At 43.5% G+C, this 21,860-nt stretch overlaps 1 protein-coding gene across 1 annotated transcript in view; it reads right to left on the bottom strand.

Annotated features, from left to right (window-relative positions):
- The window catches only part of LOC133545607 (serine/threonine-protein kinase OSR1-like), a 56,593-nt gene extending 36,529 nt beyond the window's left edge, over positions 1-20,064 (bottom strand). The window contains exons 1-3 of the mRNA XM_061891353.1: positions 19,783-20,064; positions 9,197-9,309; positions 2,235-2,343 (exon numbers count right to left, since the gene is read on the bottom strand). Coding sequence (XP_061747337.1) covers positions 2,235-2,343; positions 9,197-9,309; positions 19,783-19,852 — 292 coding nt within the window. The 5' untranslated portion in view covers positions 19,853-20,064. The remainder of the gene's footprint in view (positions 1-2,234; positions 2,344-9,196; positions 9,310-19,782) is intronic.
- Between the last annotated feature and the right edge of the window lie 1,796 nt (positions 20,065-21,860).

The raw sequence follows: 21,860 nt of genomic DNA, 5'->3' as shown, positions 1-21,860 counted from the left end.
TATAGAGCGTTTTCCGTTCGGGCTCCAGTACTCTGGAATGCCCTCCCGGTAACAGTTCGAGATGCTACCTCAGTAGAAGTATTTAAGTCTCACCTTAAAACTCATCTGTATACTCTAGCCTTTAAATAGACCTCCTTTTTAGACCAGTTGATCTGCCGCTTCTTTTCTTTCTCCTATGTCCCCCCCTCCCTTGTGGAGGGGGTCCGGTCCGATGACCATGGATGAAGTACTGGCTGTCCAGAGTCGAGACCCATGATGGACCACTCGTCGGGACCCAGGATGGACCGCTCGCATGTATCGGTTGGGGACATCTCTACGCTGCTGATCCGCTTGAGATGGTTTCCTGTGGACGGGACTCTCGCTGCTGTCTTGGATCCGCTTGAACTGAACTCTCGCGGCTGTGTTGGAGCCACTATGGATTGAACTTTCATAGTATCATGTTAGACCCGCTCGACATCCATTGCTTTCGGTCCCCTAGAGGGGGGGGGGGTCTCCCACATCTGAGGTCCTCTCCAAGGTTTCTCATAGTCAGCATTGTCACTGGCGTCCCACTGGATGTGAATTCTCCCTGCCCACTGGGTGTGAGTTTTCCTTGCCCTTTTGTGGGTTCTTCCGAGGATGTTGTAGTCGTAATGATTTGTGCAGTCCTTTGAGACATTTGTGATTTGGGGCTATATAAATAAACATTGATTGATAAACATTGATTGAGGATGTGAGGAGCCCTCACACCGGTGACATCACGCGCACAATGTCTGCTACTTCCGGTAAAGGCAAGGCCTTTTTATCAGCGACCAAAAGTTGCGAACTTTATCGTCGATATTCTCTACTAAACCCTTTCAGCAATAATATGGCAATATCGCAAAATGATCAAGTATGACACAGAATGGACCTGCTATCCCCGTTTTAAATTTTAAAGAATAATTTCAGTAGGCCTTTAAGGCTTTCATTTTAACTAAATATTTTTAGTAAGTTTTGCGACTTATTAATGACCCACGCAAACGCTGATGCTGTAGTTCAGGGGCGCTCACACTTTTTCTGCAGGTGAGCTACTTTTCAATTGACCAAGTCGAGGAGATCTACCTCATTCCTATTTATAATTTATATTTACTTATTTATGAAAGAGACATTTTTGTTAACAAGTTAATGGTGTTTAATGATAATACAAGCATGTTTAACACACATAGATTCCTTTCTTTCATGAAGACAAGAATATAAGTTGGTGTATTACCTGATTCTGATGACTTGCATTGATTGGAATTAGACAGAGGTGCTGATAACGTCCGCATTTTCAAATGGAGGAAAAAAAAAAAGTCCTCCTTTCTGTCCAATACCACATGAAAGTGGTTGGATTTGGCATCTCATTTGTCCAACTTGCATACTCGTTTTTAAACACTTTGTTATGAGAGTGTAGCATATGTGTGTGGCCCTTTAATGTCTGGCAGCAGGTGAGTGACGTCAGTGAGTGTGCGGGTGGGCAAGCAAGTGAGAAAGCGGTCGCTGAGGGCGGGGGAGAAATACATTGGCATCAAACTCCGTAGCTTGCTAGCTTGTGCACGCTAGCTTTCTGAGACTCTTATTCTGTTAGCACAGGCAGGATGAAACAGGTCTTTTATGGTGAAGACAGGAACTGTGCAGTCGGTCTTTAGAGTTTTGACAGTAGGTACGGAGTCTCTAGAAATAAAATGTGTTTCTCTGCGTCCGCCCTGTTAGTGATTTTTTTCTTAAATATGAGCTCGCAGCGTCATCTCACAAGATCCTCGGGTGCCGAGAATGTCAAACAACTGACGAAATTGAAGTCTTGGCATGATTGATGATTGCTCATTTTTATGTATATTTTTTAATGCCTGGCTTGAGATTGACTGACACACCCTCCGAGATCGACCAGTCGATCGCGATCGACGTAATGCCCACCCCTGCTGTAGTTAATTGGCTTCAATCAGCACCATTGTGGTCAAGGTTAGACCAGTGAATATTAATCTTAACCACTTGTCCATAACCCTCAGAAGCTTTGAATAAATGCATAAATCACCGCCTTACTGTATCCTTCCTTGGCAGCAATAGGCTACAAACGGCTTTTCTTGTGCAGTTAAAACAATCCTTCCACATTTAAAGACAGAAAGCCTTGAATTGTTTATATTTATAGCTGAGGGAGTGTTTCTAGGGAGCGCCCTAATGGTAAACTCCAGTGTGTACGAGTGCTTTATTCCCGAGTTGTGCATTTTGCGGGTACTCACCACCGCTCAGCAGCTTCATGACCAGCCACAGTTCATCCTTTACCACAAAGGAGGTGTAGTAGGAGACGATGTTAGGGTGGTGACACTGGCTCATTGCTTGGATCTCCTTCTGCAATGTCACGAGACGTGCAATGCAAGTTAGTGGCCGTGCTTCAAGTAGGATTTCATGCAGGAAGGCGCGTGAAAGCGGGGTTACAACGCCATCTACAGTACATAATTGGAATGGCATTTTACCTTTACACAGTGTCAATAAAAAATGTTAATGAGCGAAGGCAGCGGGTAGCGCTTGATCAATTTGGAAAATGGAAAAAAATATTTTGATATTGAAATCACGATTACCGTATTTTTCAGACTATAAGTCGCAGTTTTTTTCATAGTTTGGCCGGGGGTGCGACTTATACTCCGGAGCGACTTATACTCCGAAAAATACTTGGGGACGGCGTGGCGCAGTGGAAGAGTGGTCGTGCACAACCCGAGGGTCCCTGGTTCAATCCCCACCTAGTACCAACCTCGTCACGTCCGTTGTGTCCTGAGCAAGACACTTCACCCTTGCTCCTGATGGGTGCTGGTTAGCGCCTTGCATGGCAGCTCCCTCCATCAGTGTGTGAATGGGTAAATGTGGAAGTAGTGTCAAAGCGCTTTGAGTACCTTGAAGGTAGAAAAGCGCTATACAAGTACAACCCATTTATCATTTATTTATTTAATTTATTTATTTATTTAATTATTCACAAATTTAAAAAACTCAACTTTAAATGTGACGTTTATATGTTGTCAATATTCAGTGTTTTATCAGTCATAGCTAATATTTTAAATCCCACATTCTTTATTTGCATGTACATTCTGGGCGTCTCATTCAGTAGAAAAAACAAACATAAAATTCCATTCCGTTCTTTTTTTAAGACAGTCTGTCATAACGTTTTTAGCATTCAATCGGACAATATTGTGAGTTTTTGTATTAGTGTTCCTAAAAATCAGATACGCAGTCAAAAACATTGTACATACAAATACACATATACACACACACACACACCGTTATTCATACATACATACATACATACATAATACTAGAGATGCACGGTTTGCGGTCTCATCCGCGGAGTCTGTGGATAAACCGCGGGTCGGGCGGGTGAGATGACGAAAAAATAGATTTTAAATAGATTCGGGCGGGTGGCGGTTGAACCATTCGCAAATATTTAATATAAATAGTTCAGGGATCGGCAACCTTTACCATTCAAAGAGCCATTTTAACCGGTGTCACAAAGTAAAGAAGACATTAGTAGCCGCAAACATTCTCGCGAATATCTGCTGGCGGTCACCCGGATAACAAAAATAAGGGCTGCTACGAAGCCATTGACTTTGACACCTTCTAAAACAGGTACAAACTGCTTCCCAGTCCAGCAACATGTTTTGTGTGGCTTCCGCAGATACACGTACACGACTGCAAGGCATACAGAGTACACTGAGGGTTGTGATATAAACAACTTTAACACTCTTACTAATATGCACCACACTGTGAAGCCACACCAAACAAGAATGACAAACACATTTCGGGAGAACATCCTCACAGTAACACAACATAAACGCAACACGACAAATACCCAGAATCCTTTGCATCCATGACTTTTCCTGACTAGATTATTCCCCCGCTAGCACCGTGCGTTGGTAAGGTGGGCGGGGTTGGGGGCGCGGTGGTGTAAAATATAGTCAGGAATAGTCATGGATGCAAAGGATTCTGGGTTTTTGTTGTTTTGCGTTTATGTTGTGTTACTGTGAGGATGTTCTCCCGAAATGTGTTGGTAATTCTTGTTTGGTGGGGCTTCACAGTGTGGTGCATATTAGTAAGAGTGTTAAAGTTGTTTATATCACACATTAAAAGATTACAGTTGGTACAAAATGCGGCTGCTAGACTTTTGACAAGAACAAGAAAGTTTGATCACATTACACCTGTACTGGCTCACCTGCACTGGCTTCCTGTGCACTTAAGATGTGACTTTAAGGTTTTACTACTTACGTATAAAATACTACACGGTCTAGCTCCATCCTATCTTGCCAATTGTATTGTACCATATGTCCCGGCAAGAAATCTGCGTTCAAAAGACTCCGGCTTATTAGTGATTCGTAGAGCCCAAAAAAAGTCTGCGGGCTATAGAGCGTTTTCCGTTCGGGCTCCAGTACTCTGGAATGCCCTCCCGGTAACAGTTTGAGATGCTACCTCAGTAGAAGCCTTTAAGTCTCACCTTAAAACTCATCTGTATACTCTAGCCTTTAAATAGACCTCCTTTTTAGACCAGTTGATCGGCCGCTTCTTTTCTTTTTTCTCCTATGTCCCCCCCTCCCTTGTGGAGGGGGTCCGGTCCGATGACCATGGATGAAGTACTGGCTGTCCAGAGTCGAGACCCAGGATGGACCGCTCGTCGGGACCCAGTATGGACCGCACGCCTGTGTATCGGTTGGGGACATCTCTACGCTGCTGATCCGCCTCCGATTGAGATGGTTTCCTGTGGACGGGACTCTCGCTGCTGTCTTGGATCCGCTTTGAACTGAACTCTCGCGGCTGTGTTGGAGTCACTATGGATTGAACTTTCACAGTATCATGTTAGACCCGCTCGACATCCATTGCTTTCGGTCCCCTAGAGGGGGGGGGTTGCCCACATCTGAGGTCCTCTCCAAGGTTTCACATAGTCAGTATTGTCACTGGCGTTCCACTGGATGTGAATTCTCCCTGCCCACTGGGTGTGAGTTTTCTTTGCCCTTTTGTGGGTTCTTCCGAGGATGTTGTAGTCGTAATGATTTGTACAGTCCTTTGAGACATTTGTGATTTGGGGCTATATAAATAAACATTGATTTGATTGATTGATTGATTGACAACCATCAGTGTACTTTGTATCACCCAGTATGCCTTTCAATCTTGTACGTGTATCTGCGGAAGCCACATGCAACATGTTGCTGGACTGGCAAACAGTTTGTACATGTTGTAGAAGGTGTCAAAGGCAATGGCTTCATAGCACGCCCTTATTCTCGTTATCTGGATGAGCACCAGCAAATATTCGCGAGAATGGATGCAGCTCCCGTTGTCTTCTTTAGTCTGTGAAACGGGTCAAAATAGCTTTTTGAGTGGTAAAGGTTGCCGACCCCTGATATATAACAACGGGCGGGCGGTTGCGGTTTTGATAAAATATTGGTTCGGGTGAACGGCGGGTGGATGACGACTTTAGTGATACGGTTGCGGATGATATAATTGCCTATCCGCGTATCTTTAATACATACGCTCCCACATACATACATAAATACAGTACATGCCTACATACTCAAAGTTGGTAGATCCACACGCACATTCACAGTACAAACATACATATACACATACTGTAAATAATTCAATATATATACTATCATGATTAACTTGTGTGATGACTGTATTATGCTGATAGTATATATTTGTACCATGAATTGATTAACGTGGAATTCAACTTAAACAAGTGGAAAAACCTATTGGGGTGTTACCATTTAGTGGTCAATTGTACGGAATATGTACTGAACTGTGCAATCTACTAATAAAAGTTTTAATCAATCTAAGTACATATACATTCACATACAAACATACATATACAAGTACATATACATACATACACTCATGCACTTAATCACGTTTTCATCAAACATATACAAACCCCGTTTCCATATGAGTTGTGAATCGTGTTAGATGTAAATATAAACAGAATACAATGATTTGCAAATCATTTTCAACCCATATTCAGTTGAATATGCTACAAAGACAACATATTTGATATTCAAACTGATAAAAAAAATTTTTTTTTTGCAAATAATCATTAACTTTAGAATTTGATGCCAGCAACACGTGACAAAGAAGTTGGGAAAGGTGGCAATAAATACCAATAAAGTTGAGGAATGCTCATCCCGCAGGTGTGCAGGCTAATTGGGAACAGGTGGGTGCCATGATTGGGTAAGAAAACAGCTTCCCAAAAAATGCTCAGTCTTTCACAAGAAAGGGGTCTCCTTTGTCGTATTTTAGGCTTCATAATGCGTCGCACGTTTTCAATGGGAGACATGTCTGGACTACAGGCAGGCCAGTCTAATACCGCACTCTTTTACTATGAAGCCATGCTCTTGTAACAAGTGGCTTGGCATAGTCTTGTTGAAATAAGCAGGGGCGTCCATGATAACGTTGCTTGGATGGCAACATGTTGCTCCAAAACCTGTATGTACCTTTCAGCATTAATGGTGCCTTCACAGATGTGTAAGTTACCCATGCCTTGGGCACTAATGCCCCCCCATACCATCACAGATGCCGGCTTTTCATCTTTGTTCAGGAGGACACAGTTTCCAAAAACAATTTGAAATGTGGACTCGTCAGACCACAGAACACTTTTCCACATTGCATGAGTCAAGTTCAAGTTCAAGTTTATTGTTCTTTGGTCGATGATCAACAAAGCAAACAAACAGTTGTACATTCATAGATTGAAAATAAAAAATGTTGCAGACCGAAAGGGTTTAGGCTGAAGTTAAACACTTATTGCGCCTAACCCTATAAATAATTTCAAGTACAAAATAAACTTCCGAAAATTATAAAATGTCCTTTGCACAACTTATTATAAATACACATTATAAACAACATGAACGTAGTTCAATTTTATACACAGTACAGGCATGTGAAATATCCCTGTGTACAAATAGACCTTTGCACTAATTATATATACAAACAATTGTACTTCTATTATTATTTATATCTCATGTTTAATTTTTAATGAACATTAATCATAGTATTAACTACAATGTTAATTCAAGAGTGATATATTTTTTCAAGACATTGGTCTTAAAGTGTTTTTTAAATGTGTGAATGGAACTGGAACATTTTAAGGAATCATCCAAGGTGTTCCACAGTTGAACTCCTCTAACAGAAACACATCTACTTTTTAAGCTCGTTCTTATGTTTGCTTTCTGGAAGACAGCTGAACCTCTGAGGTCATAGGGATTCTCTCTGGGTTTAAATCTCACTTGTAGTCCATCTTAGATGATCTCGGGCCCAGAGAAGCCGGCGGCGTTTCTGGATGTTGTTGATAAATGGCTTTCGCTTTGCATAGTAGAGCTTTAACTTGCACTTATAGATGTAAAGACCAACTATATTTAGTGATAGTGGTTTTCTGAAGTGTTCCTGAGCCCATGTGGTGATATCCTTTAAAGATTGATGTTGGTTATTGATACAGTGCCATCTGAGGGATCGAAGGTCACGGTCATTCAATGTAGGTTTCCGGCCATGCCGCTTACGTGGAGTGATTTCTCCAGATTCTCTCAACCTTTTGATGATATTATGGCCCGTAGATGTTGAAATCCCTAAAATTCTTGCAATTGCACTTTGAGAAACGGTCTTTTTTAAACGGTTTGACTATTTGTTTGACTAATTTTTTATGAACATTAATCATAGTATTAACTACAATGTTAATTCAAGAGTGATATATTTTTTCAAGACATTGGTCTTAAAGTGTTTTTTAAATGTGTGAATGGAACTGGAACATTTTAAGGAATCATCCAAGGTGTTCCACAGTTGAACTCCTCTAACAGAAACACATCTACTTTTTAAGCTCGTTCTTATGTTTGCTTTCTGGAAGACAGCTGAACCTCTGAGGTCAAAGGGATTCTCTCTGGGTTTAAATCTCACTTGTAGTCCATCTTAGATGATCTCGGGCCCAGAGAAGCCGGCGGCGTTTCTGGATGTTGTTGATAAATGGCTTTCGCTTTGCATAGTAGAGCTTTAACTTGCACTTATAGATGTAAAGACCAACTATATTTAGTGATAGTGGTTTTCTGAAGTGTTCCTGAGCCCATGTGGTGATATCCTTTAAAGATTGATGTTGGTTATTGATACAGTGCCATCTGAGGGATCGAAGGTCACGGTCATTCAATGTTGGTTTCCGGCCATGCCGCTTACGTGGAGTGATTTCTCCAGATTCTCTCAACCTTTTGATGATATTATGGCCCGTAGATGTTGAAATCCCTAAAATTCTTGCAATTGCACTTTGAGAAACGGTCTTTTTTAAACGGTTTGACTATTTGCTCACGCAGTTGTGGACAAAGGGGTGTACCTCGCCCCATCCTTTCTTGTGAAAGACTGAACATTTTTTGGGAAGCAGTTTTTATACCCAATCATGGCACCCACCTGTTCCCAATTAGCCTGCACACCTGTGGGATGTTCCAAATAAGTGTTTGATAAGCACTCCTCAACATTATCAGTATTTATTGCCACCTTTCCCAACTTCTTTGTCACGTGTTGCTGGCATCAAATTCTAAAGTTAATGATTATTTGCAAAAAAAAATAAATGTTTAGCAGTTTGAACATCAAATATGTTGTCTTTGTAGCATATTCAACTGAATATGGGTTGAAAATGATTTGCAAATCCTTGTATTCCGTTTATATTTACATCTAAAACAATTTCTCATCTCATATGGAAACGGGGTTTGTATTAATGCAGTATGAAGAAGAATGTTTTAATGTAGACAGATAAAACCATCATACTGCTGTGATTATATGTATCAAGTGTTAATACAAGGCTATGACAAAATATGGAGATATACATTGTGTATCGTGACATGGCCTAAAAATATCAAGATATTAAAAAAAAAGCCATATCGCCCAGCCCTAGTAGGTAGGAAAAAAAAATTGTGTTACCCAATTCATTCAAAGGGAGTCAAGTTAGCTATTAATACTATTCATTTAACTGGAATGCTTGTAAACGTTATCTGCTAGTGTGACTAACTAATACCATAAAACTGTGAAATATTATACATTTATTTTTTTATTACGACCTCAAACAACTTCTTGAGGTCTCGTTGCCAAGGTGCATTGGCCTTCCCGCCGCACAAACTATTTGACACCGCTCTCCCAATCAAACAGATACGCAGACCGCCAGATGTGAAATGTCACACACGCTCCACTCCGGGTTTCTTACCAGCAGCTCATCCATGCTCGTCTGGCATTTTTCAAGGTTGATGCGTTTTATGGCCACCTTCTCCTTTCTGGGCTTGCAGTAGGCTGCTTGGACCACCGCCGTGGCTCCGCTGCCTGAGGGAAACAAAAAAGGTTTGGAGCAACGCCATCCATAGTACGCGAAAATATGACTGGTATGCGTACTATTACATGCTGTATTTATCTACAAGGTTTCTCCTACATGTAAGATTGTGGCAAAATAAAAGCCACCACACCTTGAATTGTTTTGACTCACATATGAACTTGAAGTGGCATCCCATTCCTAACCCATAGGGTTCAATATGATGTCGGTCCACCTTTTGCAGCTATTAATAATAACAATAATAATAATAGATTGTATTTGTAAATTGAGCAAAAAAACTCAAAGTGCTACAGTGTATTAACAAATTGAAAGATAACAAGGCTTTTTTTTCTAAAAAGAAGGGTTTTTAAGCCTTTTTTTTTTTTATCATCCACAGTCTGTGGTACCCTCAGGAGGTCAGGGAGAGCGTTCTACAGACTGGGAGCGGCGGAGCAGAAAGCCCGGTCTCCCCATTGTTTGTTATTACAGCGTCAACTCTCCTGGGAAGGCTGTCCACAAGGTTGCAGAGTGTGTTTATAATAATTTTCCACCACTCTTTCTAAAGTGCGTTGGTGAGGTCACACACTGATGTTGGTCGAGAAGGCCTGGCTCTCAGTCTCCGTTCTAATTCATCCCAAAGGTGTTCTATTAGGCTCAGGTTAGGACTCTGTGCAGGCCAGTCAAGTTCATCCACACATATTTTATGAATGGATCTACTATTTATGCACATAATTAGTTTATAGCTCAAATAATATATACTATATTGCAAAAGGTATTGGGCCACCTGCCTTGACTCACATATGAACTCATTCCTAACCCATAGGGTTCAATATGATGTTGGTCCACCTTTTGCAGCTATTAATAATAACAATAATAAATTGTATTTGTAAATTGAGCAAACAACCTCAAAGTGCTAGTGTATTAAAAATAAAAAGATAATAAAAATAAATAAAAATAAAAACTACAACTAACACGCTTTTATCTAAAAAAAACAAGGCTTTTTTTCTAAAAAGATGGGTTTTTAAAGCCTTTTTTAAAAGCATCCACAGTCTGTGGTGCCCTCAGGTGGTCAGGGAGCGCGTTCCACAGACTGGGAGCGGCAGAGCAGAAAACCCGGTCTGGAATTGTTCGTTTATACAGCGTCCACTGTCCTGGGAAGGATGTCCACAAGGTTGCCGAGTGTGTTTATAATAATTTTCCACCATTCTTTCTAAAGTGCGTTGGTGAGGTCACACACTGATGTTGGTCGAGAAGGCCTGGCTCTCAGTCTTTGTTCTAATTCATCCCAAAGGTGTTGTATTGGGTTCAGGTTAGGACTCTGTGCAGGCCAGTCAAGTTCACCCACACCAGACATGTCTTTATGGACTTTACTTTGTGCACTGGTGCACAGTCATTTTGTGCCCGCTCAGAACTATTCCCACAAGGTTGGGAGCGTGGTATTGTTCAAAAATGTTTTGGTATCCTGGATCATTCAAAGTTCCTTTCGCCGGAACTAAAGGGGCCAAGCCCAACTCCTGAAAAACAACCCCACACCATAATACCTCCTCCACCAAATTTCACTCGGCACATTGCATTCAGAAATGTCCCGTTCTCCTGGCAACCCTGAGATCGGTAGGTTGTGAGTTCAAACCCCGGCCGAGTCATACCAAAGACTATAAAAATGGGACTCATTACTTCTGTGCTTGGCATTCAGCATCAAGGGTTGGAATTGGGGTTTAAATCACCAAAGAGGATTCCCTGCTCACTGCTCCCCTCACCTCCCAGAGGGTGATTAAGGGTGTCTGTTGGAATTATGGTGTGGGGTTGTTTCCCCCCTTAGTTCCACTGAATGGAACTTTGAATGCTCCAAAACATTTTAGGACAAATCCATGCTCCCAACCTTGTGGGAACAGTTCTGAGCGGGCCCATTCCTCTTCCAACATGACTGTACACCAGTGCACCAAGCAAGGTCCATAAAGACATGGATGACATAGTCCGGTGTGGGTGAACTTGACTGGCTTGCACAGAGTCCTGACCTGAACCCAACAGACCTCTTTTGGGATGAATTAGAACGGAGACCGAGAGAAAGGCCTTCTCGACCATGCACAAAGCAAGGTCCACAAAGGCATGGATGACAGAGTCTGGAGTGGGTGAACTTGACTGGCTTGCACAGAGTCCTGACCTGAACCTGACAGGATGAATTAGAACAGTGCCTTCCCATAAAGACATGGATGACATAACTGGTGTGGGTGAAATTGACTGGCTTGCACAGAGTCCTGACCTGAACCTGACAGGATGAATTAGAACAGTAGTGTGTGACCTCACCAAATGTGTTTTTGGAAGAATGGTGGAAAAATTCCTATAAAACACACTCCGCAACCTTGTGGACAGCCTTTCCAGGAGTTGAAGCTGTAATAGCTGCAAAAGGTGGACTGATATCATACTGAACTCTATGGGTTAGGGTTGTTTGTCAGGAGTTGGGCTTGGAACCGTTAGTTCCGGTGAAAAGAACTTTGAATGCTCCTGGATACCAAACTATTTTAGGACAATTCAATGCTCCCAACCTTGTGAGAACAGTTTGGAGCAAGGCCCATTCCTCTTCCAACATGACTGTGCACCAGTGCACAAAGCAAGGTCCACAAAGACATGGATGACAGAGTCTGGAGTGGGTGAACTTGACTGGCTTGCACAGAGTCCTGACCTGATCCTGACAGGATGAATTAGAACAGTGCCTTCCCATAAAGACATGGATGACATAACTGGTGTGGGTGAACTTGACTGGCTTGCACAGAGTCCTGACCTGAACCTGACAGGATGAATTAGAACAGTAGTTTCTCGACCAACATCAGTGTGTGACCTCACCAAATGTGTTTTTGGAAGAATGGTGAAAAAAATCCTGTAAACACATTCCGCAATCTTGTGGACAGCCTTCCCAGGAGAGTTGATGCTGTAATAGCTGCAAAAGGTGGACCGACATCATATTGAACTCTATGGCTTAGGGTTGTTTGTCAGGAGTTGGGCTTGGAACCCTTAGTTTCAGTGGAAAAAACACTTTGAATGCTCCAGGATACCAAAACATTCTTGGACAATTCCTTGCTCCCAACCTGATGGGAACAGTTTGGAGCAAGGCCCATTCCTCTTCCAACATGACTGTGCACCAGTGCACAAAACAAGGTCCACAAAGACATGGATGACAAAGTCTGGTGTGGGTGAACTTGACTGGCCTGCACAGAGTCCTGACCTGAACTCCGACAGAGCACCTTTGGGATAAATTATCAATCAATCAATCAATGTTTACTTATATAGCCCTAAATCACTAGTGTCTCAAAGGGCTGCACAAACCACTACGACATCCTCGGTAGGCCCACATAAGGGCAAGGAAAACTCACACCCAGTGGGACATCGGTGACAATAATGACCCAGTGGGACGTCGGTGACAATGATGACCCAGTGGGACGTCGGTGACAATGATGACCCAGTGGGACGTCGGTGACAATGATGACTATGAGAACATGATACTGTGATACTGATGATACTGATGACTATGAGAACATATGAGAACATGATACTGTGAAAGATCAATCCATAATGGATCCAACACAGTCGCGAGAGTCCAGTCCAAAGCGGATCCAACACAGCAGCGAGAGTCCCGTTCACAGCGGAGCCAGCAGGAAACCCTCCCAAGCGGAGGCTGATCAGCAGCGCAGAGATGTCCCCAGCCGATACACAGGCGAGCAGTACATGGCCACCGGATCGGACCGGACTCCCTCCACAAAGGAGAGTGGGACATAGAAGAAAAAGAAAAGAAACGGCAGATCAACTGGTCTAAAAAGGGAGTCTATTTAAACGCTAGAGTATACAAATGAGTTTTAAGGTGAGACTTAAATGCTTCTACTGAGGTAGCATCTCGAACTGTTACCGGGAGGGCATTCCAGAGTACTGGAGCCCGAAATGAAAAAGCTCTACAGCCCGCAGACTTTTTTTGGGCTTTGGGAATCACTAATAAGCCGGAGTCCTTTGAACGCAGATTTCTTGCCGGGACATATGGTACAATACAATCGGCAAGATAGGATGGAGCTAGACCGTGTAGTATTTTATACGTAAGTAGTAAAACCTTAAAGTCACATCTTAAGTGCACAGGAAGCCAGTGCAGGTGAGCCAGTACAGGCGTAATGTGATCAAACTTTCTTGTTCTTGTCAAAAGTCTAGCAGCCGCATTTTGTACCAACTGTAATCTTTTAATGCTAGACATGGGGAGACCCGAAAATAATACGTTACAGTAGTCGAGGCGAGACGTAACAAACGCATGGATAATGATCTCAGCGTCTTTAGTGGACAGAATGGAGCGAATTTTAGCGATATTGCGGAGATGAAAGAAGGCCGTTTTAGTAACGCTTTTAATGTGTGACTCAAAGGAGAGAGTTGGGTCGAAGATAATACCCAGATTCTTTACCGTGTCGTCTTGTTTAATTGTTTGGTTGTCAAATGTTAGAGTTGTATTATTAAATAGAGTTCGGTGTCTAGCAGGACCGATAATCAGCATTTCCGTTTTTTTGGCGTTGAGTTGCAAAAAGTTAGCGGACATCCATTGTTTAATTTCATTAAGACACGCCTCCAGCTGACTACAATCCGGCGTGTTGGTCAGCTTTAGGGGCATGTAGAGTTGGGTGTCATCAGCATAACAGTGAAAGCTAACACCGTATTTGCGTATGATGTCACCTAGCGGCAGCATGTAGATGCTGAAGAGTGCAGGGCCAAGGACCGAACCCTGGGGAACTCCACACGTTACCTTAACGTAGTCCGAGGTCACATTGTTATGGGAGACACACTGCATCCTATCAGTAAGATAAGAGTTAAACCAAGACAGGGCTAAGTCTGACATACCAATTCGTGTTTTGATACGTTCTAATAAAATATTATGATCGACAGTATCGAAAGCAGCGCTAAGATCGAGGAGCAGCAACATAGATGACGCATCAGAATCCATCGTTAGCAATAGATCATTAGTCATTTTTGCGAGGGCTGTCTCCGTCGAGTGATTTGCCCTGAAACCGGATTGAAAGGTTTCACACAGATTGTTAGACGCTAAGTGTTCATTTAACTGCTCCGCAACAATTTTTTCGAGGATTTTTGAAATAAAACACCGGTCGGTAGTTTACCATGAGGTCAGGATAGAGGTTAGGTCTTTTAAGAAGAGGATGAATAACCGCTTTTTTGAATGCTAGGGGAACAGTGCCCGAGGAAAGTGATAAGTTTATAATATTTAGCACTGATGGACCTAATAATACAAAGAGCTCCTTGATCAGTTTCCCAGGAAGAGGGTCAAGTAAACATGTTGTTTGTTTTATTCCATTTACACGTTGTAACAATTCCTCTAATGTTATTTCCTCAAAACGAGAGAAACTATTTTGGAGGGCAGTATCCGCCGTATATACAATCGTGTCAGTGTTAATAGAACTCCGTTGTAGCTGGGACGCATTGTCTTTAATCTCCTTTCTAATGACTTCAATTTTCTTACTAAAGAATTGCATAAAGTCATCAGCTGAGTGGGTTGAGCTACTGGAAGGAGTCCCTTGTTGGGTTAGCGATGCTACCGTACTAAACAAAAATTTAGGATCGTTTTTATTATGGTGGATGAGATTTGAGTAATAATTAGCTTTAGCTAAGGTAAGCATGCGTTTATAAGTTATTAAACCATCACTCCATGCTTGATGGTGCACCTCAAGTTTAGTCGTGTGCCATTTGCGTTCCAGCTTTCTGCATAATAATTTCTGAGCTCTAGTTTCTTCTGTAAACCACGGGGTGGGCTTTTTTGAAGCCTTTTTTAACTTTAGCGGTTCTATGTTAGCAATGGTTTCGCGCAGGGCGTCGTTAAAGTTGTTAGTGAGGTTATCAATAGAGCCCACATATTTTGGGAATGGTGCCATTACCGAGGGCAGTAGGTCAGCAAGAGTTGTCGTTGTGGCCGTATTAATGTTGCGGCTGCTATAGCAGTTATTATCATTATTAGTTTGACGAACATGCGTCTGAACCTCGAATTTTATAAGGTAATGATCGGACAATACTTTAGTATACGGGAGTATCGTAACTTTGGAAGTGATACCCCTGACAAGCACTAGGTCTATCGTATTACCGTTGCGATGCGTGGGTTAATTTATTATTTGTGTGAGACCACAGCTATCAATTATAGTCTGGAGCGCTACGCACGGTGGGTCCGATGGGGTATTCATATGGATATTAAAGTCCCCCATTATGATTATATTATCGCCGTGTGTCACTAGATCAGCAACGAACTCTGAGAATTCATTGATAAAGTCCGAATAGGGCCTTGGGGGGCGGTAGATAACAGCCAGGTGTAGAGGCAGCGGTGTGACAGACCTCATAGTAAGCACCTCAAACGATTTATATTTATTATTTATGTTAGGACTAAGGTTAAAGTTTTCGTTGTATATTAGTGCGACCCCCCCACCCCTTTTAAGCGGACGGGCAATATGCGCATGTGTAAAGTTAGGAGGACATGCCTCATTTAGCGCAAAAAAGTCATTTGGTTTAAGCCAGGTTTCACTGAGACCGATGACGTTAAGATTGTTGTCTCTGATAATATCATTAACTAACAACGTTTTGGGAGACAATGATCTTATGTTTAAAAAACCTATATTATAGGTTGTGGGCTGTTTTAGGGAATTGTTGATCAAATTATCCGTAGTAGCAATATTAATAATGTTGTGTTTATTATGCCCAGTGCATTCAGTATAATTACGACCATATCTAGGAATTGATACGACGGGAATGTTCCGATTGTTTGATTGTTGCTTTGATAAACTGCACGCATCATGGTTAGTCACCTCAGTAACGGGGATTTTCCGATTGTTTGTTTGTTGCTTTGATAAACTGCACGCATCATAGTTAGCCACCTCGGTAAAACACATGTCCAACTCTGAAACACTCAAAGCAGAAAAAACTTGTTCTAATTTAACAGACTCCTTACACAGACCAGTAGTCTCGCATCTTTCATCTAAATCCGTCTTCAGGATGGAGGGAAGTGGTGTTCTGTGGGGATTAGCCTTCTGCTTTGTTTTAAGCCCCGCTCGGCATCCGCGTTTCCGATCACACCGCTGGCGTCTGCTCCGTAGACGGCCCCCGCTGCTACTAGACTCCGCTGCTTCACAGGCCGCTGGATGTAGCCGCCGACGTATTCCCATGCTAGTTAGCATGTTTAGCACGCCCGCGTCTATCAGTCCAAAACGGCCCGATATGTCCATATCCAGAAGTGTCTGGCGGTCGGTCGTACGTGATCACGGAGTGACCACGATGCGAGCCAGCCATGAAGTCTGCAGAACTGTCCGGCATTTCCGCCAAATGTTCCATCTTTAGCAAGAGCACCGCAGTGTCGCAGCCCGTCCGGGCGCCGCCATCGTGCTATAATTACCTGGCTATAAATTAGAACGAAGACAGAGAGTAACGCCTTCTGGACCAAACCAAATGCGCTTTTAGAAGAATGGTGGATACACTCGGCAACCTTGTGGACAGCCTTCACAGGAGAGTTGACACTGTAATAGCTTCAAAAGGTGGACCGATATCATATTGAACTCTATGGCTTAGGGTTGTTTGTCAGGAGTTGGGCTTGGCCCCTTAGTTCCACTTATTGCTCCAGGATACCAAAACATTTTTGGACAATTCTATGCTCCCAACCTTGTGAGAACAGTTCGGAGCAGGCCCATCCCTCTTCCAACATGACTGTGCACCAAGCAAGGTCCATAAAAACATAGATGACATAGTCTGGTGTGGGTGAACTTGACTGGCCTGCACAGAGTCCTGACCTGGACCTGACATGATGAATCGGCAGAGGGGTTAGTGCGTCTGCCTCCGGGTACTCCGGCTTCCTCCCACCTCCAAAGACATGCACCTGGGGATAGGTTGATTGGCAACACTAAATTGGCCCTAGTGTGTGAGTGTGAAGGTTGTCTGTCTATATGTGTTAGCCCGGTGATGAGATGGTGACTTGTCCAGGGTGTACACCGCCTTCCGCCTGATTGTAGCTGAGGTTGGCGCCAGCGTTTCCCGCGACCTTAAAGGGAATAAGCGGTAGAAAATGGATGGATGGATGGATGGATGGATGGATGGTGGAAAAATCCTATTCACACACTCCGCACCCTTGTGGACAGCCTTCCAGGGGGGGCAAAATAGTGTATAAGTCAGCATTATTATCTTTAAAAAATATATGCAAGTGTGTGTCTGTATGCTATTATGATAAAGCATTTTTTGTTTTATTGACCATTTGTCTTATTTTCCTGTAACTTTGACTGTACATGTCGCACTCAGTGGCGTTGTCCGGACCCGTATAAAATAAAGTGTACTTAAAGAAGTGTACTTAGGGCACCACCCACTCCTGAGATCTAGCGCAGTGTTTTTCAACCTTTTTTGAGCGAAGGCACATTTTTTGCGTCGGAAAAAGCCGTATGCACACCACCAGCAGAAATCACTAAAAAACGAAATTTGACAGTAAAAATTCGTCGTCGCAATTGTTGGATATGACTTTAAAGCATAACCGAGCATGCATCACTATAGGTCTTGTCTCAAAGTAGGTGTACTGTCACCACCTGTCACATCACACCCTGACTTATTTGGACTTTTTGGCTGTTTTCCTGTGTGTAGTCTTTTAGTTCTTGTCTTGCGCTCCATTTTCCTGTAGCAGTTTCATGTCTTCCTTTGAGCGATATTTCCCACATCTACTTTGTTTTAGCAATCAAGAATATTTCAGTTGTTTTAACCCTATGATGAGGTGGCGACTTGTCCAGGGTGTACGTCGCCTTCCGCCCGATTGTAGCTGAGATAGGCTCCAGCGCCCCCCGTGACCCCGAAGGGAATAACCGGTAGAAAACGGATGGACTATCCTTCTTTGTGTGGACATTGTTGATTGTCATGTACGGATGTACTTCGTGGACGCCGTCTTTGCTCTGCAGTAAGTCTTTGCTGTCGTCCAGCATTCTGGGTTTGTTTACTTTCTAGTTCAGTTTTAGTTTTGTTCCGCATAGCCTTCCCTAAGCTTCATTGGCCTTTTCTTTTTACTCCTATGTCCCACTCTTCTTTGTGGAGGGGGTCATGTACGGATGTACTTCGTGGACGCCGTCTTTGCTCCGCAGTAAGTCTTTGCTATCGTCCAGCATTCTGGGTTTGTTTACTTTGTAGTTCAGTTTTAGTTTTGTTCTGCATACCCTTCCCTAAGCTTCAGTGCCTTTTCTTTGTACTCCTATGTCCCACTCTCCCTTGTGGAGGGGGTCCGGTCCGGTCCGGTCCGATGACCATGGATGACCACTGGCTGTCCAGAGTCGAGACCCAGGATGGACCGCTTGCCTGTGTATCGGCTTGGGACATCCCTGCGCTGCTGATCCGCCTCCGCTTGGGATGGTTTCCTGCTGGCTCCACTGTGGACTGGACTCTCGCTGCCGTGTTGGATCCGCTTTGGACTGGACTCTCGCGGCTGTGTTGGATCCACTATGGATTGAACTTTCACGGGATCATGTTAGACCCGCTCGACATCCATTGCTTTCGTCCTCTCCAAGGTTCTCATAGTCATCATTGGAAGGCGTGGCGCAGTGGAAGAGTGGCCGTGCGCAACCCGAGGGTCCCTGGTTCAATTCCCACCTAGTACCAACCTCGTCATGTCCGTTGTGTCCTGAGCAAGACACTTCACCCTTGCTCCTGATGGGTGCTGGTTGGCGCCTTGCATGGCAGCTCCCTCCATCAGTGTGTGAATGTGTGTGTGAATGGGTAAATGTGGAAGTAGTGTCAAAGCGCTTTGAGTACCTTGAAGGTAGAAAAGCGCTATACAAGTACAACCCAATAATTGTCACCGACGTCCCTCTGGGTGTGAGTTTCCCTTGCCCTTATGTGGGCCTACCGAGGATGTCGTAGTGGTTTGTGCAGCCCTTTGAGACACTAGTGATTTAGGGCTATATAAGTAAACATTGATTGATTGATTAGGGGAACTCACCTTTTGTTTAAGCATTAAATACCTTTTTTTACCTGCACCCTGCCTCCCGCTCTTTCCAACATCTACAAAGCAATTAGCTACCGGGTGCCACCTACTGATATGGGAGAGTATTACAAGGTTACTCAACAACAACACATAATTGGCAGACTACAATTACTGGTTTGCTAAAAAACATTTCATCATCTTCCACCAGATCGTATCTCACGGCACAGTGGTTGAAAAACGCTGCTGTCTAAAATAAAGTAAGTGTACTTAAAGAAGTGTACTTAGGGCACCACCCACTCCTGACATCTAGCGCACTGGCGGCTACGTGAACGAGCCTCCTTTTTTAGCTTCTCGGCCAATTCCTGCCAACCGTCTCGGGGGGCCATGTTTTAATCAAAACTAACTGGGTTGTAAACATTCGAGCACGCCGTGAAAACGAGGCGTCGCGGCCGGCCTTCGGCGTGCTGGTCGCCGGGGTTAGCGCAGTTAGCATCAGGGAAGGCTAGCGTTAGCAAGCGTAGCTACTAACCGATCACCTCGTTGAGAACGTAGTCCTCCCGGTCGATGGACCAGGACTGCGAGGACTGCTCGTCGGCCATAACGTCGTTCGTCGGGACGTTCAAGCAAGGGGGTTGTTGTTTTTTTGCTTCTTTCCCCAAGGCGTTGGCTGAATTAATCGCGGTGGGTTTTTTTTTTTTTTTTAGTCCATTCGGCGGCGACTGCGGCTGTTCCGCGACAAATGCTGCTCGCCTCTCTGTCAACACAACTTTTACGCGCCGCTGACGCAAGGCGTGACGTCATCGCGCGTCAGATGGAACAAAGCGGCGGCCATCTTGGGTGTACTGTTCGTGGGCACACGAAAGAGCAGACGCGGCATGGAGCGTTAATGCTTATAGGCGCTGACGAGACGCCGGGCCGCCATCTTGGAGTGGTGATCCGCGCCGCTCATTTGGCAGGAGCAATGAACTGTCAGTGTATTTTAAATCATCTTAACTCACTCATTACCTCTTATTTTCACGCTTTTTTTTTGTAATACGTTTCGCTATGATAAAAGACACATGTTTTGGCGTGTTTGCTTAACAGGGATAATAATAATCAATCAATGTTTACCCTAAATCAGTGGTCCCCAACCACCGGGCCGCGGCCCAGTACCAGGCCATGGCCCGATTGGTACCGGGCCGCAGAATAATTTTTTATTAATTTTTATTTAAAATAAATATATATATATATATATATATATATATATATATATATATATATATATATATATATATATATATATATATTCTCACCCTATCTCTCCCTTAGAGATAAGGTGAGAAGCTCTGCCATCCGGGAGGAACTCAAAGTAAAGCCGCTGCTCCTCCACATCGAGAGGAGCCAGATGAGGTGGTTCGGGCATCTGGTCAGGATGCCACCCGAACGCCTCCCTAGGGAGGTGTTTAGGGCACGTCCAACCGGTAGGAGGCCACGGGGAAGACCCAGGACACGAGTATGTCTCCCGGCTGGCCTGGGAACGCCTCGGGATCCCCCGGGAAGAGCTAGACGAAGTGGCTGGAGAGAAGGAAGTCTGGGTTTCCCTGCTTAAGCTGTTGCCCCCGCGACCCGACCTCAGATAAGCGGAAGAAGATGGATGGATGGATGGATGGATATATATATATATATATATATTTTACACTTACTAATTGTAAGTGTATATTGTGTTTTTTATCCATCCATCCATCCATTTTTCTACCGCTTATTCCCTTTCGGGGTGGCGGGGGGCGCTGGCGCCTATCTCAGCTACAATCGGGCGGAAGGCGGGGTACACCCTGGACAAGTCGCCACCTCATCGCAGGGCCAACACAGAAAGACAGACAACATTCACACTCACATTCACACACTAGGGCCAATTTAGTGTTGCCAATCAACCTATCCCCAGGTGCATGTCTTTGTTTTTTATGTTGATTTAATTAAAAAAAATATATATATATACATATATATATATGTATATATATATTTTTTTATTAAATCAACATAAAAAACACAATATACACTTACAATTAGTGCACCAACCACAAAAACCTCCCTTTTTCATGACAAAAACGTCCCTTTTTCATGACAAAGAAATAAAAAAAATATATATATATATAAAAAGGATTCTCCTCCATCCCCCGGGCCGCGGGACAAATTATTAAGCGTTGATCGGTCCGCGGATACAAAAAGGTTGGGGACCACTGCCCTAAATCACAAGTGTCTCAAAGGGGTTGCACAAACCACATCGACATCCTCAGTAGAGCCCACATAAGGGCAAGGGAAAAACTCACCCCAGTGGGACGTCGACAATGATGACTATCAATCAATGTTTACTTCTATAGCCCTAAATCACTAGTGTCTCAAAGGGCTGCACAAACCACTACGACATCCTCGGTAGGCCCACATAAGGGCAAGGAAAACTCAGTATAAGGTGAGACATTATCTGGCGTTTTGTTTCACAATATTATGCAAAAGCAACTTTTCTTACATTCTGGTACATGCTGATCTGTATTTGGGATCTGCATAAATCCTGAAAAATTGTGCGTGTCTGCGCCGACGCCATAGTCGATAAGAGTCTTTATCGACTATGGC

Source organism: Nerophis ophidion, linkage group LG28 (assembly GCF_033978795.1).
Source record: "Nerophis ophidion isolate RoL-2023_Sa linkage group LG28, RoL_Noph_v1.0, whole genome shotgun sequence".
Lineage (NCBI taxonomy): Eukaryota > Metazoa > Chordata > Actinopteri > Syngnathiformes > Syngnathidae > Nerophis > Nerophis ophidion.
The sequence above is the reverse complement of the archived record's forward strand: the minus strand, read 5'-3'. Positions and strand labels throughout refer to the sequence as shown.